This window comes from Globicephala melas, chromosome 6, assembly GCF_963455315.2.
Source record: "Globicephala melas chromosome 6, mGloMel1.2, whole genome shotgun sequence".
Taxonomy (NCBI): domain Eukaryota; kingdom Metazoa; phylum Chordata; class Mammalia; order Artiodactyla; family Delphinidae; genus Globicephala; species Globicephala melas.
The window spans coordinates 5,536,446-5,550,996 of NC_083319.1; the positions used below are offsets into that span (position 1 = coordinate 5,536,446).

The 14,551-nt window shown below is 52.0% G+C and overlaps 1 protein-coding gene across 4 annotated transcripts in view; it reads right to left on the reverse strand.

Annotated features, from left to right (window-relative positions):
• The window catches only part of PLPP7 (phospholipid phosphatase 7 (inactive)), a 66,315-nt gene that overhangs the window by 40,684 nt on the left and 11,080 nt on the right, over positions 1 to 14,551 (reverse strand). The window contains exons 2-3 of one of the 4 annotated variants that reach the window (XM_060300291.1): positions 12,716 to 13,076; positions 1,587 to 2,861 (exon numbers count right to left, since the gene is read on the reverse strand). In XM_060300291.1, coding sequence (XP_060156274.1) covers positions 2,852 to 2,861; positions 12,716 to 13,076 — 371 coding nt within the window. In that variant the 3' untranslated portion in view covers positions 1,587 to 2,851. Of the gene's footprint in view, positions 1 to 1,586; positions 2,886 to 8,980; positions 9,134 to 12,715; positions 13,077 to 14,551 lie in introns of those variants that run through there. The other 3 variants (XM_030838538.2, XM_060300290.1, XM_060300289.1) reach the window with 3 other exon arrangements.

The following is a 14,551-nucleotide window of genomic DNA, read 5'->3' on the forward strand; positions in this document are numbered from 1 at the left end:
TATGGCCGTAAAGAGGGGTATAACTACAAAGAACAGAGAATAAAAAGATAGTACAAGAATACGACCATAACTTTATGTCAATAAATTTGAAAATGTAGATGGAATGGTCCAAAACTTGGAAAAAATATAACCTACCGAAATGGACCCAAGAAGTAGAACACTTGAATATAACTATTAAAGAGAATTAAATATTCTTTTAAGTATCATGTTAAAGAATAAAAGAGTGAAAGAAAACACCAGGAGTCAGTGATCTACAGGTGAGTTCTGTCGAACGTCTAAGGAACAGATCCTTCTCATATCACACACAGTTTCCAAGGGAAGAGATGATGGAGAGTCGCACTACGTGGCTGATATAACCTGGAACACTAAACCAGACAAGAACAGTACAAGAAAGGAAAATTATGGACACATGGCACTCATGAACATAAGGGCAAAACTACTAACACATTAGCAAGCTGAATAGAATAGTATATAAAAATGTGTAATATACATGATGGAATTAGCTCTACCCCACGATTGGAAGAGATGGTTTAATATTAGAAAAATCAATGTCATTTAACACATTAACTGATTAAAGGAGGAAAAACTACAGGATTATCTTAATAGATGCTGAAGAAGTATTCTAAAAAGTTCAACATAAATTTGTGATAGACACTTCTCAGTAATTCAGAAATAGAAGGGAACGTCCTTGGCCTGATAAATGGGGAAAGATTAGCAGCATTCCTTCTGAGATTGGAACTAAGAAATGTTATGTTTCCCATTATTGCTCTTGTTTAACACTGAGTACTGGAAATCCTCCCCTAACTATAAGACTATAAGAAATAAATTAAAAAACACAAGGATTGGGAAAGAGAAAACAAAACACGTTATTTCAGATATGCTCAACGACACAGAAAACCAAAAAGGAGAGTTTAGCAAGATACCTAGATATAAGAACAATACACGAAAGTTAACTGCATTTCTAGATATGCAGGGGGTGGGGCCAGTCTGAAGAGTGTGAAAATTTTAAGGATCTAAGAATAAGTCTAAAATTTCATTAGTGGTAAGAATTAGGCAGAAAATTATACTAGTTCACAGAAAGAAGTTAAAGAAGACTGAAACAAAAGGACAGATAACCCATGCTTACGGACAGGAGGGTCAGATAGCATAAAAATGACAGTTCTCGGGCTTCCCTGGTGGCACAGTGGTTGAGAGTCCGCCTGCTGATGCAGGGGACGCGGGTTCATGCCCCGGTCCGGGAAGATCCCACATGCCGCGGAGCAGCTGGGCCCGTGAGCCATGGCCGCTGAGCCTGCGCGTCCAGAGCCTGTGCTCCACAACGGGAGAGGCCACAACAGTGAGAGGCCTGCGTGCCGCAAAAAAACCCAAAAAACAAACAAACAAAAAAACCCCAAACTCCCTACAAACAGAAGTCCAGGACCAGATGGCTTCACAGGCGAATTTGCCAAACATACAAAGAAGAACTTATACCAATCCTTCTCAAACTCTTCCAAAAGATTAAAGAGGAGGGAACACTCCCGGAGACATTCTTGAAGGCATCAGCACCCTGATACTAAAACCAGACAAAGACACCACCAAAAAGAAAATGACAGACCAATAACTTTAATGAATATAGATGTAAAAATTCTCAACAAATACTAGCAAACCGAATCCAACAACACATTAAAAAGATCATACACACCACGACCAAGTGGGATTCATCCCAAGTTCACAAGGATGGTTCAACATACGCTAATCGATCAATGGGATACACCACATCAACAAAAGATAAAAATCACGTGATCATCTCAATAGATACAGAAAAAGCATTTGATAAAATTCAACATCCATTCATGATAAAAACTCTTACCAAAGTGGGTATAGAGGGAACATATCTCAACATAATAAAAGCTATTTATGACAAACCTACAGCCAATGTAATACTCAATGGTGAAAAGCTGAACGCCTTCTTGCTAAAATCTGGAACAAGACAAGGATGCCCACTCTCACCACTTCTGTTCAGCATAGTATTGGAAGTCCTAGCTACAGCAAATCAGACTAGAAAAAGAAATAAACGTTTTCTAAACTGGAAAGGAAGAGGTAAAGTTGTCATTATGTGCAGATGACGTGATACTATATATAGAAAACCCTAAAGACTCTACACAGAAACTACTAGAACTGATAAACAAATTCAGCAAGGTAGCAGGATACAAAATTCACATACGGAAATCGGTTGAGTTTCTTTACACTAACGATGAAATATCAGAAAGGGAATGTAAAAAAACCAATCTCTTTTAAAGTCACAGCCAAAAAATTAAATACTTAGGAATAAACCTAACCAAGGAGGTTAAAGACATATGCTGAGGACTGTAAATCATTAATAAAGGAAATTGAAGAGACTTGATCTGCTTACCCACCTGAGATGTCCAAGAGTTATGTCCAAGGATGGAGACTCTGGGGCAGCCGATTCTCAAAGCAACCCCGTTCCCCCCATTTTAGAGATGCCCAAACTGAGGATCTGAGCCGTCAAGAGACTTGCCCAAAGTCGCGCAGACACTGGTGGGAAGTCAGTGCTGCAGCCCAGACCTGCTGACCCAAAGCCGGTGTTTAGGTTCATCTGCAGGAGCAAACACGACTGAACTAATAGCCCAGCGCCTCTGGCAGTAGCACGTCTTCCACAAGCAGGATACACACAAACCAGTTTCTGGGGGGGATCCTTCCCTCCTTCTCATGCACAGTGGGGACGGTAGAGTTAGGTGCCCAGATCTTCCGAAACCTGCCTGGACTAAAGTCTCAGAGGCTCAGGCCATGCCCGAGATGGACGCCATTGGCTTTTCCAGCTGAGGGTCCTGGAGGTCAGGGTTGATGGTTCTCAACTTTGCCTGTAAGTGGAATCACCTGGGGAGCTTGAAAAAAAAATTTCCCATCTGGAGACCCCACCCCAGACCAATTACATCCAACCCTCTGCAGGTGGGACCTGGGCTTCCTTATTTTTCTAATATTTGGAAAGCCCCGTGCTCCGCCCTGTTCTTCACGTTCCACGAGAAGCCACCTCCCTCCAGGGACTTCTAATTTTGTTCACCAGTGTGACCTCGCTCTCAGCGTGCCAGGCTGCTGACCTGCCCAGGTGAGGGCCCTTCAACACACTTTAGACTCCTTAACAAGGGAAGGGCACGTGACAGGGTGGGCAATTCACAAGGAACAAATACAAACGGTTAACAAGCTTAAGAGAAAAGGTTTAGTCTGTATGAGTTTGCCAGGGCCGCCATCACAAGAGGCCACAGACCGGGTGCCTTAAAGAACGGAATTTTTGCTTTCTCACCATTCTGGAGGTTGGAAGTGTAAGATCAAGGTGTCAGCAGGTTTGCTTTCTCCTGAGGCCTCGCTCCTCGGCCTGCACGTGGCCTTTGGGTGTGTGCGTGCCTCGCTTATAAGGACACCAGTCACATTGGACGAGGGCCCGCCCTAAATACCTCATTTGAACTTAATCACATGTTAAAAGGTCTTATTTCCAAATACAGTCACATTCTGAGGTCCTGGGAGTTAGGGTTTCAACACGTGAATTTGGGGTAGGGGACACAATTCAGCCTATAGCAGTTTCCTTAGCACAGTGATTGTGAGAGGCAAAAAGAAAACAAGGGAGTATAAACTCTTACAATCAGATTGACGTGGTTATAAAGGTAGAGAACTCTTTGTGTGATCACTTTCTTACCCTACTAGAGAAAGAGTAAGTTGGTGAAACTTTTCTGGTGATCTCTTTGGTAATATCAAAAACCTTTTAAAAAGTTATACACACATACAAACACACACACACACACTGCTGGGTCTAGCAATTCCACTGCCAGAAATTCAACACAAAATAAGGCAGCTGTCCTGTTCGGAGAGGTACAGAGAAGGGTTATACCTGCATTACCCATATTTGCAGAAAATCTGGGGTCCACTTCAATACCCACTAGGAATAGTTATGATGAAAAAACAGATACCAAGTGTGGGCGAGGATGGAGAGAAACAAGAACCCTCATACGCTGCTGGAGGGAATGTAAAATGGCACAGCTACTGTGGAAAACACTTTGGTAGTTCCTCCAAAAATCACACATGGAATTACCAATGACCCAGCAGTTCCACTCTGAGGCATGTGCCATAAAGAACTGAAGACAGGTTCTCAGCAAATAACCTGTACACAAATGTTCACTGCAGCATTGTTCACCACAGCCAAGAGAGGCAGACAACACAGGTGTCCATCAAGGGAGGAATGGAGAGCCGAATTGTGGTCCATCCACACGATGGGACATTATTCAGTCATAAAAAGGAACAAAGTACGGATACCTGCCACAACATGAATGAACCTTGAAGACATTACACTAATTGAAAGAAGCCAGACACAGGAAGTCACATAGTCGATGATTCCATTCACATGAAATGTCCAGAATAAGCAACTCCATAGAGACAGAGAGCAGACTGATGTCTTCTAGGAGTTGGGGGGAGGGAGGACGGGGGCCAATTGCTTGATGGGTCCTGGATTTCCTTGCGGATGATGAAAATATTTTGGAATTAGACAGAGGTAGTGGTTGCACAACCTTGCAAATGTGTTAAATGCCACTGAATTGTACACTTTATTTTTTTGGCTGCTCCGGGTCTTAGTTGCAGCACACAGGATCTTCGTTGAGGCATGCGGGATCTCTCGTTGTGGTGTGCGGGCTTCTCTCTAATTGTGGCACACGGGTTTTCTCTTCTCTTCTCTAGTTGTGGCGTGCAGGTTCCAGAGCGCGTGGGCTCTGGAGTTTGCAGCACACGAACTCTAGTTGAGGGGCGCGAGCTCAGTAGTTGTGGCACGTGGGCTTAGTTGCCCAGCGGCATGTGGGATCTTAGTTCCCCGACCAGGGATAGAACCCGCATCCCCTGCATTGCAAGGCGGATTCTCTACCACTGGACCACCAGGGAAGTCCCCTGTACACTTTAAATTGGTTAATTTTATGTTATGTGAATTGCACTGCAATTAAAGACAAACAAACTGGTAGCAATCTAAATATCAAATAAGAGTCTCTTCCACACAAGGAATCACTTGAGGCTGCTATCAGTCAAGATGGAGATGTTGAATTATTGGTGCAGGAAGATGTTCACAATATGTTAATAAATAATAAAAGCAGGTTACAAAACTATGGCGTATAATGGCTTTTTTTGTCAAAATACGTCTCTGTTTTTATGAAAGCGAAGAAAAACGTCTGCAAGGAATAAGCAAAACATGTTTGCTTTTGGTTTTCCTGTATTTGTCATGAAATAATGAAAATGTCTTCTTATATAACCAAAAAGCATGATAACCAGATACTTCCTTAAAGGAATTAATCCTGTTCTCTGCGAGACTCTCAGGGGACTCATCACACATCTGTTGGCCCCGGGCTCAGGACTAGAATTCCTCTCTTGCCAGGGAGGAGGCGGGGAGGCTGCCCAGGTCACGTGTGGAGGGGCAGGTCTGCATCTTCCCCCAGGACCCCCTCTCCCTGAGCTAAGCCCCTCCTACGACCTTGCTGGTCCCTGTCCCTCTACAAAACTTTCTTGAAGGATTTAGCTGAGGAATCAGGACTTCAAGACACACTTGCCCTGACTTGTCCCCCAGCAATAGAAGCAGCACCGGTTGGGGATGAGGCCAAGCTGGCCTCGGGGGCTCAGATTGCATCTCTGACCCCAGCTGGATGTCCCTCCTTGAGGCCCAGCCCAGGCTTCGGGTCAGGGTGGGGTTTCCCAGGGCTTGGCCGTCGCTGCCACATCTCACGGCTGGGCTGTTGGTGAGAGGAGCTTTCCCAGGGTCCCAGCAAGCCCCCCACTCCTGCCGGAAGCCCTTCCTTTTCCCACCAGCAAGCTGAGTCCTGGGCCAGACTATTGAAAACCGTAACTGGGGGCCTGGAGCTGCGCTGTGGCCAGAGGAGCAGCTGTGGCTCTAATTACCAGATCAAGAGAAGGTCTTAGAAATTCTCCCAGGGAAACAGCATGTCCTGGGCTGGGCCTCATGATGACTTCATGAATTTGTGTCTCTGTGTGTGTGTGTGTGTGTACGAATGTATACATGTTATGGTTGCCAGATAAAATACAGACATCTGGTTAAACGTGAATGTCAGACAAATGAACAGTTTTTTAGTATAACCAAGATTGCATCCTGTATTATTTTTATTTTCTCAATCTGGCAAGCCTGATACCTGTAAGCATGGGCTTGCAGAGAACTAGCAAGTGTCTACACTGTGCAAGAACACACATGTGTGTGTATAAACGTAGGCAAGGCCAGGTGTGTACATAGACACTGAGGTGCGTGCACACCAGAACGCAGGTGTAGAGATTTCACTGTGTGTGAGCGGTGCATGGCTGTGAAACCTTTGGTATGTTAAGTGAGCGTATAAAAGTATCTGTGTACAAAGATGATCATGTACGTGTTTCCACGTTTGCATCTACGTGTGTGTACACCAAAGCACGTGAAGTGTCGGATGTGGAAGTGTTCACGTACATGCACGTTACAGGACATTAAAGCTGGAAGGAAGCTTGGAGATCTCGCGCACGTAATTGTAAACGTGAGAACACCGAGGCCGGCCAGCCAGACCACCTGTGTGTGTGCACGCACGCGAGTGTGCCTGAGCTCTGGGGGTGGTGGCAAGCATGGGAGGGCTCTCTGACTGTCACCTCGTGCCAGGCACTGCGGCCCACAATCACCACAGCAGCCGCCTTCTTCTGAGGCCCATTTCCCAAGGGGAAGTTCAGGTGCAGCGTGGCCAGAGCCCCAGCCTCGCCCTGTCTGGCAGACACGTGTGCCTGCACGTGGGTTACGTAAATGCTGGGGCCCGGAGCTGCAGCCAGATGTTCTGTCTCCTCCTGGAGCCAGATGGCGGCTGATCTGGGAGTTTCTGCATTTTTCTAGCTCCTGCCGTCCCCTTCTCCTGCCCTTTCTGGACTTTTCCCCAGGCAGGGCAGGGGCTGGGGACACAGGGACCTTGAACTGGACCAATTGCCTCATCTGGGAAGTGGCTTCCCCCAGGCAGGGGCTCGGTGATGGTGTCTTGGTAGATGCCCACGCCCCCAGGGCAGCTCTTAGCTTGGTGGTCTCCCTACGTCGCCCCAGAGCAGACCTGCCCCCAACTCACCTGGCCTGTGTCCCATTCTCCCCCGAGCTTTTCCCTCTTCCAGGTGACAGGCGATAGCCAGCTGACCTAATAAACCCACGTAGTAGTTTCCCAGGGCTGTCACCATGAGGGACCACAGACTGGGTGGCTTTAACAACAGACACGTCTTTCCTCACTGTTCTGGAAGCTGGAAGTCCGAGATCGAGGCCTCTCTCCTTGGCTCGCAGAGGGCCGTCCTCTCCCTGTGTCTTCACACGGTCTTCCCTCTGTGTGTCTGTGTCCAGCTTTGCTTCTTATAAGGACACCTGTGCTATTGGATTAGGGCCCACCTAATGAGCTCAGTTTAACTTCATTGCCTCTTTAAAGGTCCTATCTTCAAATACAGTCACATTCTGAGGTCCTGGGGGTTGAGATTTCGATATACGAATGTTTTGGTGGGGGTGAGGGCACAAGGCAGCCAGTTAGCACCCACGGTAGTGTGTTCTGGGGAGCGGGCTTCTCCCAGCTGCACCAGCGCCAGGCAACGGCTGCTGGGGGTCTTCAGAACCCCAATTTCCTGCTTTTTATTTTGACAACTGAGAACTTTACTGGGGGCCAAACAGACACACTACAAAGATGCAGAGCCAGGTCAGAGGTGACCTCCTCAGCCCTGAGCCCCAGCTCTGTGGGAAGGATGGTTTGGACAGCATGGAGGGGAAATGTGACAGCTCAGGGTGGGAGGGGTCGGTTCACACCCCCTTTGCCCACCCATAGCCTGAAGCCAGGGAGCGCGGGGTTGAGGGGGGGTGTTCAGGGCAGGCTCCATAGTGCCTGGGGCACTTGGTATGGCCCTGACACACTTCCTGGGCCTCAGTGTCTCCATGTGTGAAAAGAGGCCGCTGGGCCCACCATGACCTGGGTAGGTGCCCATCTCCAGGTTCCAGTCCCCACTGACCCCTGCCCATCCAAGCCCCGAAGCATCCTGTCCTGTCCCAAGTGCCCAGCGGGGACTCATGGTCCTTTGGGGGTATGTGTGGCCCGAGCAGCTCTGCCTTCCTTTCTCAACCCTTCTGTGAGCCGGGCCCAGGGCTGGGTGCTCTGGGTGCTCTAGCTTTAATCCTCACACCTGCGCAAGGTAAGCATCATCCCCATTTTATAGAGGGGGAAACTGAGGCTCAGAAGGGTTCAGCGACTTGTCAGTGCCGGAATTTGAACCCGGGGATCTGACTCCCATGTGTGTGCTCCTCCCTCGAGACCACCCTGCTCAAACCGCCACCCCAGCCTGTCCCTGAGCCCCCTCGGCCCTCCAACCACGTGACCTCGACAGAGGAAATGCAGGGAGGCTTCTGTGTTTTGGGAAGAGATAGCACTGGCCATGGCAGCTGGGGGTGGTGCCAGGAGGCAGGAGAGCACTGGGCAAGTTCAGGACCAACTCCAGGCTCCAGGAGGAGCAGGTGGGTTGGAGCAAGGAAGTGGGGGAGGACGCCTCACATTGAGGGAGAGCTTTGGGGGCTACTCAGGGGCTGGGGGGGGCCTTGTTCCCACTACACCCAACATCCGGGTCAGGCGGGACCCACGGAGTCCGGCCGAGGTGGACCTCAGACAACACAGGCTGCCGTCCAGCACAGTGGGATTTGACTCTGTTAGAAAAAAGTGGGGCTTCCCTGGTGGCGCAGTGGTTGAGAGTCCGCCTGCCGATGCAGGGGACACGGGTTCGTGCCCCGGTCCGGGAAGATCCCACCTGCCGCGGAGCGGCTGGGCCCATGAACCATGGTCGCTGAGCCTGCGCGTCCGGAGCCTGTGCTCCGCAGCGGGAGAGGCCACAACAGTGAGAGGCCCGCATACTGCAAAAAAAAAAAGAAAAAAAATAGAAAAAAGCCAACCCACCCCTGTGCTGCCGCTTCACCAGTCCAGCCTCCCTTCAACGTTGGTGCGTGCCCTGCGTTTCTGTTTTCCAGAGGGTTCTCTGCTCTGAGGCCACTGCAGCCTGGGTTCCAATCCTGACTCTGCCACGTCCTACCTGAGTGACCTTGGAGAAATGACTTTTGCTCTCTGAGCCTCAGTCTCCCCACCTGTAAAATAGGGGTAAGGTCGTCATAAGGATTCAGCGAGATGAGGCAGGTGGAGGATTTAGGAAGTCGTAACCCCCCGCACCCCACCCCCAACCCAAGTCATGAGTCGGACGTCAGTTCCATGGAGAGGCTGGTCTCTGAGAGGTCAGGAATGATAGACAGAAATCGAGGGGTAAAAAAAGAGATGATACGGATTCTATACAAACCCCTCCAGAAAAACAGAAGAGGCCAGCTTCACCCTGACAACCGAAGCGGACACAGACAGATCGAGGAAACAACACAAACACCCCCCATGGACAGAGAGGCAAAGATCCTTAACAAAATCTTTATCCAGCGCAAAGCAGTGATATTTAGAAAAGGCAGTGCAGCTTGACCACTTGGGGTTTACCCCAGGTACGCAGAATAGGTTTACCATTGAGAACCAAATATTATAATTGACCGTAAAAGAGGGGGAGTGGCTGTTGGCTTCGATCACCAAAGCGCATTAACTATGTCTGAGGGAGCACACACACTCCGCGTCTCCGGTTCCATCACTGGGGCCCTCTCGGCTGTCACCCCACCTCCCGCCGCCTGCCCGCCTCCGCCCAGGGTCTCTCCAGGAACGGGTATGACAGCGAGTTCCTCCCTCCCTCCCCGGCTCTGCTCTTGAGGGCTCCCCCAGGGGTTCCGTCCAGGATGGCAGGGTGGACCCTGCGCCAGGTGCCCAGGTAGGGAGTGTCCCTGAGTCATACATGACCCGACAGGGACCACTGTCATCCCTGTCTGACAGATTAGGACACCAGGCTTGGAGAGGGCATGTGACTGCTGTGTCAGTGCTGGCGCTGAGCCCAGGGCTCCAGCACCTGGTGTTGCTGACACCTCCCAGGACAGGATGCCGACCGCCTCTCCAGGGAGACTTTTCTCCTAATCGGTTGTTAGGCACTTGGATTCCACTGCCCACCCTGAGCTTAAGGGGTCTGCTGAGAGCCCTCCATTCTTCAGAAAACCCCTCCTCATCTTAAAGGCTCCAGAGACCACCATCCACCCCTGCAGAGACAGAGGCCCTGGGGACCCGCTGGGGATGTGGGCCTTGGAGGGCAGCAGCCCGTCCCCAGCCCAAAGCTGGAGCCGATTCGCCCAGGATGATGGGTTCCCGGATTCCCGAGGGTCACCCCTCCTGCTCAGCGTCTCATGGAGCATCTATGGGAACGGGCAGAATGTATTTTGAAGACTCTGCAACCAGCCAGTGTTCAAGGTTGGAGGTTGGGGGGTCTTCATTGTGGTGGCCCAGCCGGGTCTGGCATCCCCGAGCTCCTTTAGGGAAAAGACAAGGTGCAGATCTCCTGCACCCCCAGCAGGGCTGGACGCGAAGGAGGCTCCAGAGAGGAGCCTTGGGAGGGCGAGCAGGGGCGGCTTGGGTCCCACCTGCAGGGGCATCGGCCTTGGGGGACCATGACCCCTGAGGGTGTGGGATCTGCAGTGGGAGGGGAAGGTATTCAGGCCTGAGGGCTGGGCCTGCAGAGGGCTCTGGGCCCAGGAGATCCGATGCCGTTCATCGTCAGCAGCAGCTGGACCCTCGGATGGGACTGCGCTATACCCCTGTCCTGTCCCAGTGGGGCGGCTGGGAAAGGAAGTTGTCTTTCCCCCCAAAGGATCCTGCGTGTTATGGGTTGAATTGTGTCCCCGCAAAAGATGTCGGAGTCCTCACTCCCAGTATCTACGGACGTGACCTTGTTTGGAAAGGTCCTTTGCGGATGTGATTAAGATGTTAAGATGAGGTCATTCTGAGTAGGGTGGGCCCTAATTCAATAGGACTGCTGTCATCGTAAGAAGAGAAGATGGGGACTTCCCTGGTAGCTGAGTGCTAAGTGCTAAGACTCCGTGCTCCCAGTGCAGGGGGCACGGGTTCGATCCCTGGTCGGGGAACTAAGATCTCACATGCCGCACCGTGTAGCCAAAAAAAAAAAAAGAGGAGGAAGACACAGACACAGGCAGCATGCCCTGTGATGACAGAGGCAGAGGTTGGAGTGACGTGGCCACAGCCAGGATTGCCGGCCACCACCGGAAGCTGGACGAGGCGGGGAAGGATTCTACCCAGAGTCTCAGAGGCAGCGTGGCCCTGCAGACACCTTGAATTTGGACTTCTAACCTCCAGAACTGAGAGAGAACACACTCCTGTTGTTTTAAGCCACGCGGTTGGCTGTGGTTACTCCTTATGGTAGACAGGAAACGAACCCACCCTCTGTCGGTGCTAATGTCTACCTCGCCCTGAGCCCACTTGTCCTGGTAGCGACCACTTCCTTGGGGGCAGGGTCTGGGTCAGCGGGGAGTGAGAGGGTCTTGGCCCCCAGGGGAGAACCCCTCAGCACCACAGTGAGGGCTTTTTCCAAACGAATCACGACCCAGGCCCCGGGCAGGGTGGCCAGTGCAGGGCCCGGGGATGGAGGGAACCCCAGCAGGGCTTCTCAGGGAGAAGGGACCAGGCAGCCCGGAAACGCCTAGGAGCCCATTGCCCCCTGACCACCTGACACCGTGGCCTGACTGGGGGTAAAGAAATCACTCCCACCCCCATGTTAACAGGGACTCTCCCACCTGGAATCTTGCATCAAACGAGGAAAAAAAAACACACAGGAGAGGGCCTGTTTGCACATCTGTATTGTCACATGAAGTGCACGTCCAGAACGGCTGACTTGGAAACGACCTATTAGGTCACACGGAGTCCGGCCCCTGGGGGCCAAAGCGGCACCGATGCCCGTGGGCCCTGGGCTTTCCACAGGCGGTGGCACAGACACCTGGCCTCCCCGGGCTCTGGGGCCCAGCGCTGGGAGAGGCCAGCTCACGCCTCAGGCCCTTCCGCTCCTGGGCTGCATCTCCCAAAATGCGTCTGGGGAAATGCGGTTCCCTGGGGGGGGGGGTTAATAGCTGTTCCTTGAGAAAAGGGTTCTGTAGTCAGATAAGTTTAGGAAACATGGATTAAACAAGATTCCACGGAAGCTCTTCTACAGGACTTTTGCCTTTACGACAATCCCAGCCCTCGTGAACGTCCAACAGAGTGTGTAGCATTTCCTGAAGTTATTTGACCACAAGACCATTTCTCTTCCCAACGTGTCTTGCAGGCTGGTGTCTGGTGGGGCACCCTTTGGAAAGCACTGCCCTAAGCTATCGATGACCATTAATGGCAATGGCACCTGTGTTGGGTGGTGGGTTGTGGGCATTTCGCTGGGCGGTGTGCTGTGGTCAGGTGGGCACAGCCAGGAACTCAACAGTCGTGATGGTGAAAGGACAAGATGAGACTCGGCCCCTCTCCCGCCATCCCGGTTCTCACCTGGTACCTCCAGAGCAGAAGCGGAGCAGGGCTATCCGCACGGCTGGGCCCCAGCCCGTCCACAGAGGGACTCAGGGTCTGATTGAAGGAGCAGGGGGCACCCAGCGTGATGGGAGGGACGTGCCAGTCACTGGTGGGCCCACCTGAGGTCACCAGCCTCCGCCGGCCCACGGGGAGATGGGCTGGGGCTGCCTGGTCCCCCCTCCCCTGCCAGCCCTATGTCCTCCTGCTGCCCCTCGGGCCACCCCCGGCCCCGGAGCCGCAGATGAACGGCTCACCAGGCGGAGATGAGCATCTGACAGGTGTTGGAGGACATCCAGACCAGCTCGACCAGGCGGAACTGGAAGTAGCCGATGACGAAGCCGGAGAGGACGTCGGTGATGTGGTGGCGGCCGATCATGACCCGAGACAGGCCCACGCAGAGGGCCCAGAGCACCAGCAAGACGCGCAGGGGCACCGCCAGCACCAGGTGGCTGAGGAAGAACTTGGAGACCATGGCCGCGCGGCTGGCGTGGCCGGCGGGGAAGGCGTAGACATCCATGGTGAGGTAGTCCAGGAGGCCGGGGCTCGTCTCAAACGGGCCGCGTCGCTTGATGAGCTTCTGCACGCCAGCCACCGTCATGATGTCCAGGAGCAGGGCTGCGGGCAGGAGAGAGAGGCCCCGAAGGCCGTCAGCGCCGCCTCCTGCGTGCTCTCCCCCCACTGCGCCCGGGCTTCCTTCACTTGAACCACGCGGGCCTCCGGGCAGGTTCCCACCTCGGGGCCTTTGCTTGTGCTGTTCCCTCTACCTCGAAGGCCCTTCCCTGGGATATCCGGACAGAGAAAAGTGCTGAATGAGAGAGTGGCGATCAGGGGTTTTGTGGGCCACTGGGGGCCCGTCGGAGGATCTCATCCTGACAAATGGGGCCCTGGGCTGGTGGTTTTCTCAAAGGACTTCACTGAAGCCCCCGCCAGTCCCCAGAACAGGGTGTTACCATCGTCATCTTTTTTAAGTTGAACTGAAATTCACATAACACACAATTAACTTTTTTTTTTTTTTTTTTTTTTTTCGGTACGCGGGCCTCTCACTGCTGTGGCCTCTCCCGTTGTGGAGCACAGGCTCCGGGCGCGCAGGCTCAGCGGCCATGGCTCACGGGCCCAGCCGCTCCGTGGCATGTGGGATCTTCCCGGACCGGGGCACGAACCCGTGTCCCCGGCATCGGCAGGCGGACTCTCAACCACTGCGCCACCAGGGAAGCCCCACAATTAACTATTTTTAAGTGTACAGTTCAGCGGCATTTAGTATATTCACAATGTTGTGCAACGGTCACCTCTATCGAGCTCCAAAAAGAAACCCAGCTCCCATCAAGCAGGTGGTCCCTGTCCCCCCTTCACCCAGCCCCTGGCAACCACCAGGCTGCTTCCCGTTTCTATGGATCTGCCTCTTCTAGACGTTTCATGTAAATGGAATCAGACAACACGTGACCTTTTGCGTCAGGCTTCTTTCACGTACCGTAATGTTTTTGAGGCCCATCTATGTTGTAGCAGGTATCAAAACTTCATTCCTTTTTTCATGGCTGACTATTATTCCATTGTCTGGACCTGCCACAATTTGCGTATCCATTCACTGCTGATGGAATCTGGGTTGTCTGTACATATTGGCTGCTGTGAATAATGCTGCTATGAACATCTGTGTACGAGTATTTGTGGAGAACCCGTTTTCCGTTCTTTTGGGCACATCCCTATGGGGCGGAATTGCTCCATCACGTGTTAACTTTGTATAATTTGTTTTTTCTTTTGGCTGCGCCTCGTGGCTTGCAGGACCTCAGTTCCCCGACCAGGAATTAATTGAATCCGGGCCCTCAGCCGTGAAAGCTCTGTGTCTTAACCACTGGACCGCCAGGGAATTCCCTATGTAAAGTCTTTTGAGGAGCCACCAAACCGTTTTCCATGGCAGCTGTACCATATTGTCCTCATTTTACAGAAGACGAGACGAAGTCCTGGAGGTTGGAGCACCCCTGCCTGCTCCTCCTTCTTTCTGGATGCTTCCCTTTCCCTCCCTCTGACTTCTCCGTCATTGCCAGGCCTCAGCCTAAACGTCACACCCCCAGCGAGGCCTTCCCTGCCCTCCAGAC